The sequence below is a fragment of the Lactuca virosa genome, chromosome 9, assembly GCF_052849685.1.
Source record: "Lactuca virosa cultivar CGN04683 chromosome 9, Lactuca_virosa_CGN04683_v6, whole genome shotgun sequence".
NCBI lineage: Eukaryota > Viridiplantae > Streptophyta > Magnoliopsida > Asterales > Asteraceae > Lactuca > Lactuca virosa.
In genome coordinates this window covers 204,289,342-204,299,335 of record NC_136434.1, presented here as the reverse complement: position 1 = coordinate 204,299,335, position 9,994 = coordinate 204,289,342, and the positions used below count along the sequence as shown (strand labels likewise).

The 9,994-nt window shown below is 37.5% G+C and overlaps 2 protein-coding genes across 2 annotated transcripts; both read right to left on the bottom strand.

Moving 5' to 3' along the window:
• Positions 1-1,595: 1,595 nt before the first annotated feature.
• Positions 1,596-3,302, bottom strand: LOC145141293 (E3 ubiquitin-protein ligase RMA1H1-like). Its single transcript, XM_079074588.1, has 2 exons — positions 3,162-3,302; positions 1,596-2,573 (listed from the first exon to the last, which is right to left on the bottom strand). The coding sequence occupies exon 2, from the start codon at positions 2,566-2,568 to the stop codon at positions 1,759-1,761; it is 810 nt and encodes a 269-aa protein (XP_078930714.1). The 5' UTR covers positions 2,569-2,573; positions 3,162-3,302; the 3' UTR covers positions 1,596-1,758.
• Positions 3,303-8,786: 5,484 nt separating this feature from the next.
• Positions 8,787-9,572, bottom strand: LOC145140219 (uncharacterized). The gene has a single exon (XM_079073785.1). It carries the CDS (start codon positions 9,570-9,572, stop codon positions 8,787-8,789), a length of 786 nt encoding a protein of 261 aa, XP_078929911.1.
• Between the last annotated feature and the right edge of the window lie 422 nt (positions 9,573-9,994).

Genomic DNA, 9,994 nt, shown 5'->3' with positions numbered 1-9,994 from the left:
TAAATAAAAAACTATCATAAGTTTAATAAACAAATAAACAAAAGTACAATGCAAATTCTACGATTAAAGAAGATATATGTTTGTTACCGCAGCTTCCATATAGGACTTGGGACCTTGTCTAGGATACCAATGACAGTTGCAGGGACTGAAGTGCAAATTACAAAGTAAAATATATTGCTTTGATCTGGTATACCCTCCCTACCGGCGGTAACAACCTCATCTCCTATCACCTCCGGCAACTCACTGCCTTTCTTTAGAGCACAAGCGCTCGGAGGATCAGCCTCGGTTGTGATTCCAATGAGTCTATCACCTTCAGATTCGTTTCCAGGCCATGGATCATTGATGCAATCTCCTTCTGATTCATCATCGGAATTGTGGAAAATATGTGAGCGGACAGTGGTGGCCGCCTTCAGGAAGGCTTTTTGTATGGAATCTGGAGGAAGTGCACATGTATGAATCTATAGCTACCGATATTAGCTTCTCCAGTGGCTTCCATTTGCAAATTCTTGGAAGTTGAATCCCCAACACATGTATGAATCCATAGTGAGCAACAATCATGGAGGTATAATTTCAACATAGCTTTAAAATCATCAAATAAAAAACCTAAAATCGGAAATCACTGCAGAGATTGAACAAAACCCTATTGGCTCCTAAAATCAAAGGCGTAATAAATGAAAATCAAGCCTGAAGTCATAAAATCATAGCAAATAAAGGTGTTTTGTTCCTTCGTTAACAAAACCTGAAATCGACATCAAACAAAACTCAAAATCGATATCAGACCTCGAGAAAAGAAAATCTTACTTGAATATTTGAAGAAGTTGAGGAATCGTCGATTTTCGTGGAAGAATGTTCAACAATCTATCGATGAATCAAAGGATTAAGAGTTTAAGACGATGTGCTCGAAGAATCGAACAGTGTCTACAACCTTGGAGAAGAAGAGCAAATGTGTAAGAAGGTTCTTGTAATTGTCCGTTCTCCTTCCACTTGCCTCTTCCTTGTTGCAAATCATCAGATATAAATCGTCTACCCTTTTTTTGTTTTTTGTTCAAAAGTTTCAACTTTTGTTGGAGAGAATGGGGCTTGAAGATTAGGAAGCAATAATTTAAGGTTTCAGAGGAGAGAGAAGGATTTGGGAGTTGATTTCGTGAGATTACATTCATCGTTGTCGTTCTTTGTAATCAGGACGAAAATATTGGTAATTTAGGAGGTGATTCTCGCATAAAGTTCGAAACTCTTATTTGTGTGTAGAACTTTCTTTTCAAATTGGCCTAAGATTTAGGGATTTGGTTTTCAAATTACTTGCTTGAATTCCGTAATTCTTTAAAAATTGATTTTAAATTTTTCACATAAAAGGGATGCGGGAAAAAAAACATTGAAGAGCTCTTTAATCATGACACGTGGCAGAAAGTTGTTTTTAAAGATTGACATAGGAGAGGTTTTTATTAAGAATGAAGATAACCGCTTTAAAAAAACATAAATTGTTTTAAATAGGAAATTTCAAACGTCAACTTAATTTTAAATTCACTTCACAATGGTATTATATGTTTTCTTCTTAGCCAATGTCTTAGTTTTGAAGATTCTTAACACCCAAAGCATGTTCACAAACTGGAAAAGGCTTGTATCAATGTATGGCATCAAATAACAATGATCACAATATAGTGTAAATTCTGTATATCGACAAAAATATATAAATATATTTCTTCATAAACCCACTAAATGCAACCTATACACACAAACACACACGTAGGATGAAAAAACTCAAAACAAGAAAAGACACAACATGAAACAACAAAAGAAAAAGATAGTTAATCGGTTCAAAGATTTCTCCACCTGCATTACTTGCCTTCTCACCCGTGGACTTGTGGTACCTGAAGCCGGATACGGATTCTGGTACGACCCGTATGGATAAGCCGCCAAAAACCCGGAATCAGAACTACGGAATATCATCGCACAAACCATCTCCCCAACCATTCCCACAAATGGGTTTGAAAAGCCAGTAGTGGGCGTCATTGGCCCATTAAAATTAGATGGCCCAAAAGTATACCCTCCAAACGGATGTGGGTGATTCACAATATGCTGCTGAGGCTGAAACTGTGACTGTGACTGAAAAGGCACCGGATGGGGATTGATCTGTTGATTCAGATGCAAAATTGCCCCGCCAGGTGCTGATGGTCTACTAGGTATGACTAACTCCGATTGTTGTTCGCTTTTCGATTCCGATTCCGATGATGGTGAATCGGAATCGGAATTGGAATTGGAATTGGGATTGGGATTGGAATTGCCACGTCCGTAGAGTGGAACTAAAGATGAGTTGGAGATGTGAGCTTTACAAACAGGGCATTTGGGTTGTTTATCGGATTCAAGAGTGGAGGTTGCTTGGACATGGAGCCATTTGTAAATACAAGGCCAACAGTAGAGGTGGCCACATAGGGTAACCACAGGGTCTCTTGCAGAATCTAAACATATATTGCATTCGCAAAATCCTGTTGAGTTTTCAGAAACTGGTTTTGAGTTCTTGTTTAGTGACACGTTTCCTGGAGAATCAAATGGTGTTTCTTCTAAGGCCATTAACGCTGTACAACATTGAAGGAATCGTTAGAGACTATGATGCTGAATTACTGATACATATATAAACAAAGAAGACGCCTTGAATTGTTCGTCATGTTGGATGTAAACAAAGTTCCCGACATAAGAAACAACGGATCTCTACTCAAAAGTCAAAACTATTCAATCAATCACTTTATGGGGTTGTATTATTCTGATTTTTGTTCTTAAATTCACAGTAATTACTTCAAATTCGAACATCCAAACACTCACTAGATACAGGAAAACGCAATTACGAACCCTAAAAATCTGAGATTTTCTCAGTCGGGATTGTGAATTATTCGTTCTCTGGATCATGTTGAGTAAACAGGAAACACTATGGTATTTTCTAAAAGAAAAGAAAAGGAAAAAAAACCCGACTCAAACTTTCAATTATAGATCTCAGTTTATGAAGATGAACAATGATAGCCGTTGAAAGTAATGATATAAAACGAGTCTATGATTCTAAGGAATAAAAAGCGAATCTATAACAGAACCGAAATGATCGATCTATAAACAAGAAGATGAACAATTCAACATTCATAAACGATTAGAGACACAATAAGACGGCGACATACCTGAATTCCTTTAGAAGAGAGACTTGTATGAAGCAGATATTTTTGATTCGCGATTCGAAGTTACGATAAGAGGAAGTAGGTGTGATAAAAAGAGGATTTTTGGGTATCGTCCCAAACCCAAAGAATTGACGACAGATGTGGGCAACGACAGCTGTTTTAAAGGATGAATTTCCGGCAAACTAATCATTAAGTTTAGAGCGGGTGTGGTGTGGGCCTGTGGGGTTCAGATTCGATTAGTAGGAATGCCGTAATTTAATAAAGAGTGACAAAGTCATTTAAAATGCATTAAATTTCCTTAGGATACAAGTATTTATAATATTGTTTTTTAGTAGTTTTACAATTGAAAAAACCTTTTTAAAAAATTTATTATGAACTTTTTAATGATTGTATGAGTTTTATATATTTTCAACCGAAAATAATCAAACAACAATCGAACAAAACTCTCATATAGATATAGAGATATAATGATTATTTTTTATTAAAAAACCTACACTTTTTAAACGTCCGGTCCTTGCAGGTAATTCTTTTCTATAAGTATTAAGTGTAAATATTGAGTTTTGATTTACGCAGGGCATAGATAACATCTACGCGCTGTGTAGAAGGGAAAAGTTGGTTGGCATTCTATGAACTACGTGGGGTGTAGATAGGAGTACGCAGGGCGTATTCAGCCAGAGCTCAAACCCTAAATTCGGAGTCTACTGTTCACACTGCGAATGGGTCCGAGCCCTCGGAGCGACTCGAAGTCCACTGTTCATTCGGAGGTTCGGAGCTTCATGTATCATTTGTATATTTTGTTTGTTACTATTCATTTTGATTTTATTCTTTCTGTTTTTAATTCTTTTTCAGAAAATCAAAAATACAAAAATATTTTCTTTCTTTCTGTTTTATTTATTTTTCAGAAAATTTAAAAATTAAAAACATTTTCTTTATTTTCGTTTTTATTTCCTTTCATAATAAAATTTAAAAGACCAAAAATATTAGACATTTGAGAAGGATTGAAGGTACGTACTCTTTATGATCTCAATTCTGAAGAATGGGACAGGTATAAAATTTTGAATCTTTGCACTAGTTAAGTGTCCCTAAAAGCATGTTGTTGCATGTTGTCCAAAGCCTCTGAGACTCTATGTTCGAAGCCTTAACGAATCGATAAAACAAATCGTTTCTTCCCAAATAGGCTATTCATTCGCATAAGTCATTGAGCTACCTTACTCTTCTCAAATGAGTTAAGAGTTGATTGTTTGGTCATTCGTAATAATAGAGGTACAATTCATCTTTGGCTTCACCTCAAACACTTCTCCATCATTTTCACTTTCATAAACGTAACCCTCGAGACTCTCAACAATTATCACTGAGGTTTATGGTTACACAACATCTGTGTTTATGATCTCGAATTCGTTATCACCACGAATTGAGTGAAACCCAAAATCCGAAACCTATTTTTGAATTGACGGTGAACAAATAATATGTTCTAGATTATTCACCATGGAATTGACGAGTAACAACCTTCGTGGTTTGTACCAAAAAATATCATTATTTTTATTTTTGCGAGATCTTAATGAGATGTTCTTGACCTAAGACATTTCTACCCATGAGATCCAGTTTTTATTTTTTACTTGAGATTTCCAAATTGTCCAGCCACTGAAATGATTCCAAAGCATACTTGTTTTTATGGCTACAATGGTCAGAAAAGTACTTCTTCCGAACGTTCAGACTTATGTTGAGTTTCAGAGTTTGGTTGAAGACAAAGTCACCCTTAAGCCTAAATAAGAAGCCTTTCACTGTTTCTCAACAAACAAATGATCGTAATTCAACGGGATTCCACATAAGCACTTCTGAGTCTCTCTTGACTCCGAAGGAAAAGATTGTTGCCCAGGATCCATCTGCTTTATGTCCATAGTGACATCACTAGAATCCCACATATTTATTTTGATTTATTTCTTTATATTTGGCACACTCTTGCACGAAAATCTTTGAGTTTTTCCAAAAGTCTTGTTTCAATTATTCCGAATGGTTACTTTCAGATTCGGAGAACAAGTATTGGCGAACAGTTGTGAACAAGCAGAATTGAAATGGCGAATTTTATGGGATAAGATTTCAAATTGGTCGCGTGAAACATTCAAACCGTTCTTGACATCACGCTGTCAATTACGCCGCCTGACACACGTTTAGCTGTCACGACTTTCAAGGCACCTTTTCAGGGACGTGGGAGCGCCAAGCACCGGATTTATCTCTCATGTCACACCGTATAAAAGGAAATTCGATGCTTGATTATCACCTACCACTTTCAAAGCACTCGAATTCTCTGGCAAGAAAAACTCTCTTCTCTCACGCACTGTTCATCTTCTCCGTCTGCAACAATGGCCGCCTCTTCTGAAACTCCCTCTGTGGCCGAGAAAATGGCTCAATCGACACTGCTTAACATCAAGGCCAACCAAAACCTAATCCTCGATCTTGACTCATCCAAATACTATGTGTCTCTTCAGCCGATGATCGAGTTTCTTCGTCACTCTCCTTTGGTACCGACGCTTAACATGGTTGAGAATGCTCCTTTGGTTCACCTCTCTAAAGCATTGTCCACTGCTAGTTATCAAGAGGGTGAGGCTGTCATTACCTTTGACATTGATACCCAGAAAACCCACATCTCCAAGTCAAGGTTCAGTCAATTGCTAGGGCTTCCTCAAAGTAGGGATCTTGTTGATCCAGATTCCATCTCCTCTTCTGCTATTCTTGAAATGTTTTACCAGATGGGTTATTCAGATACCCTAACGATCCTGTCCAAGTTCAAGAAGCCCCATCTTCCTCCAATGTGGAATGAGCTGTTCATCCTTATTTTCAAGAGTTTCTCAGAAAGGGTTACAGGTCCAGACAGTGTAAGCAAACTATTCTGCACTATTCTCTACGGCTTATACTACATAATTAATTTGGATTATGGTTCCGTTCTATGGGCACAATTGGTTCAGAGTACTATTTCCTCGACACGACACTCAGAGATTTCGTGTGCTCGTTTCTGGTTCATCATCGTTCAGAAGGCCATTACTCGCCTCAACATTCCGGTGGTCGAAGGTTCTATAATCGAAGCCATCCCAATTTTTCACACTTCGAACTTTTTCGTAACTGATCCTACAAAGTTCGCATTTATTGGATCACTTCCAGAAGCGATACTCAACTATGCTCCCGTAGACAACGTGATTATAAACGAGTATCGGTCAAGGCCTGCATTTGGACCTCGCCCTTTAACTCCTGAAATGCAAAAGGCTTTGGAGGAAGTGAACAAGCCGAAGAAGGGTGGGAAGCGAAAGACAAAAGCAGGTCCCTCCGAACCAACTACCACTCCTACGAAGCGAGTTAAGCGAGCGACTCGTAAACCAAGGTCTCCCTCACCTGTCACTCAGGAGGAATCACCATCACGAACCCTTTCGGAGGATTTCCAGGCTCGGAATGACAATGAAGACACGGCTGCATCTTCGCAACCCATGGTTTCGGAGCCAACTTAGACCAATCCGGAGGTAACCTTTACCATGCCAACCTTTGTTCCAATCACTGATGATTTCTTTCAGAGCTTCACTCATCCACTATTTCCTACTACTTCTACTTCTCCTATCATCATAGCTCCGTGTTCGAATGTATCTGTGGGAATTTCGCAACCCCAGATCTCTATTGCTCAAGCCACTCCTCTTTTGACTGAATCCACAACAACAACAACCACCAGTACACCTCCAGTTACTGTCAACGTATCTGATACGGGGGCAGGTGCTTCTGGTGCTACTGTTGGTCCTAGTTCACCGCCCATCTCTCCTTTAAGAACAACTGATTCTGATACAATTTTTGGGGATGATTGTGATGACTTTCAAGACTTCCACTACAGCCCTTTCATTGTTCAAGAAAAGAGTGATGAAGATTATGCTCCTATGACAAAAGGGCAGTTCAAGGCCTTAAATACCAAGTTGGATTCTCTGCTTGAGTCCACCAAAGCCTCGTCCATCAATGAGTATTCTCTTGCATCTTTTAAAGCCCCTATTTGAAACTACGAACAAGGAGCATACAACGAATCTTGCAAAATCTAACAAAGCTGTTGAGAGTTCGGAGAAAACGGTTCGTGAAACGACCGAAAAAGTCGCAAAACTACTTTCTGATGTTACAACTTTCTAATGGGTTTTATACAAAAGAACATCCTATGTGATCATGCAAACCCTAAAGCTTGGATCTAGGTTTCTCTATTGTACATGCAATTCATCAAAGACTTAAGAACCCTAGATCTAGCATGTATATTTCGAAAATAACATATGAAAACAGATCTAGATGATTACCTCTTCAACAATGGATTAAATTTTCTTGTCTTGAAGCTTAGAGTCACAAATATCACTCCTCTAATGGCTTACAAACACCACACATGCAAGAGGATGATATTGGAGAGAGGGGAGATGCATAATTTTCGGCTATGAACTCTTCTAGGGTTTCAAGTGGCCGAAAACTGATGCCCTAGGGGTTCTATATATACTTGTGCTGCTAGGGTTTCAGTCAAAACCCTAATGGACAACTTAGGGCTTAAGCAGTCCAAGGAAGCTTCTGGAATAGGGCCCTTATGGCCGAAATTAGGATGGACACATCCCTAATTTCGTCCATGCCTAGTCCATAAGGCGTCTCAGCCCAATATTCAACTATCACACATTTGACAGTTTAAGTCCCCTTTATTTAATTAATGTCTTTTAGCCACATAATTAACTTCTAATTAATTCTTGTCTAATATTAATTAAACTATATGATTTCTCCTTTAATATATTATTCATATAATATACTACTCCCTCCGTCCCATTTTAGTTTTCCAGTATACTATTTTGGTTTGTCCCAAAATTATTGTCACATACTAAAAAAAGACTAGTATAATTAAGCAAGTTTCCCATACTACCCTTGGTAATAAATACGCCTAATTACTACCGTGCATTAATTAATGGAATAAAAAAAGAAAAAGACATTTGCATCTCATAATTACGCATGCTACTCTTAGCTTACAAATGCACATAAACATTCTTTTCTTTTTTCTTTTTAAGAAAGCCAGCAACATGTTACACATCAAATGAAAATTTGATTTGTTTTCATGTTTACATCTTACTAACCCAAATATGGAACTACTTCATCTATGAGGCTTTGTTCATACTCAATTTGAATTGGCAAAAAACTTTTTCGTTCCAACCTACTTTTACTGATATGCGGTATTCGATAGTTGTTACCACCTCTAACCTTTATGACTTCTTTCATGCATGTCTGCAAAGTTAAGAAAACATTGTTAAGCTCATGAGATTTCATCTTTTCAAATGAGGTTTGAACTGCAGAAACCAATTCATCCACTGTATGGAGTACCTCTTGTTCTTAAAGTGATTGAATGGCCCGAAAAACCCCAAGGTCCAACACATTTAAATCTAGACTATTTGGGGGCTGAAAACAAAGTCGAATATCAAACCCATCTTGAGACGATGCTTCAAGAAACTCACTATCATTGACATCAATATGGGGTTTTGCATTATCTTGTTGAATGAATATTGGACCCGTATGGTTTGGTGGCCATTTAGCTTTAATAGCGGGTAAAAGTTTTTCAATAAACCACAACCTCGTTATTTCTTTAGTAACCTATAAAATCGGTTTTGTCTCCAATGTTCCCGCAACACGGTTCTTGCTTGAACGCTTAGCGGGTTCTTTTGTTGTAAGTGGGAATATGCCAATCTTTCCGGAAAAAATTTCATTTCCTAATGCATCAAATCTTGGCCGAGCAACTGCTGCGAGAAACATGACTTTTGTAATGAACTTTTTGCTTTTACATGTTCTCAACGGTTCATCCTCACCGGGAACGAGGTAGTATTGTTTTGATGATCTTGATATGTAAAACCATTTTTCATCAATGTGGATGACATTAAACATATCATGGAATGTGGGATTAGAATTAGTTAATGACCGAGTGATCATAGATAAACAAAATTCTAACCTCTTTGTTTTATTTGCATCGGTAAGGTCCGGCTTGATAGAATTTGTGTGTGGTCTAAGGTCACCTTCTTTTATTCGTCTATGCAAAGTTGATTTTGCAACACCTAATGACTTTGCAATAGACCGAATGGTAGTTCGACGACGCAATGGAATTTGTGAAACTTGATTCAAATCGAATTGAACCCTTTTTCGCCCAACAACTTTTAGCTTCTTTGAAGAAAAATCAATTATTGATCCATTTTCCGCTTGAAGTTTAGCCCGATTCCAAATACGACTTACGGTCCGTTTAGAAACTCCGAAAACTGCAACTACATCACTTATGAAACCCCTTCTTAACTCTCCATTAGAATTGTGTTGCAACAAGGCTTGAAATATATCTTGACGTTGGGCATAGGTTGTGTGTTTTTTAGTCAATGAAGTTAAAGTATTCTTCATGACTTACAGTACGTAGGAAAAAAAATATGAAGGAAAATGGTTTATAAAGATTCATTGAATTGTTTTTGGTGGGAGAATTTGGAGCCAAATTTTGCTACTGCAAAGCTTTTTTTTTTCATTCGGAGGTAAGTTTGGTTTCAATTTACAGTAAAACAAAAATTGGTGGGAACACTTTGCCTCCAAATACTTTCGTTTTCCGATTAGTTACATTAAGCATTTAATGGTTCTTTAATTATTTATGCTTTTCTCCTTATTCCATCGAGAGAAATGGTTCAACGGTTTCTCTTTAATGATTGATTAATTGTATTAATGCTCATAAGAAGGGTAGATAAGTCATTTTTTTTACAAAAAGTTTCATTAAATGTACTTTTCTTAAACAATGTGTTTTTTACTTGTAGTCAACTAAAATGGGACGGAGGGAG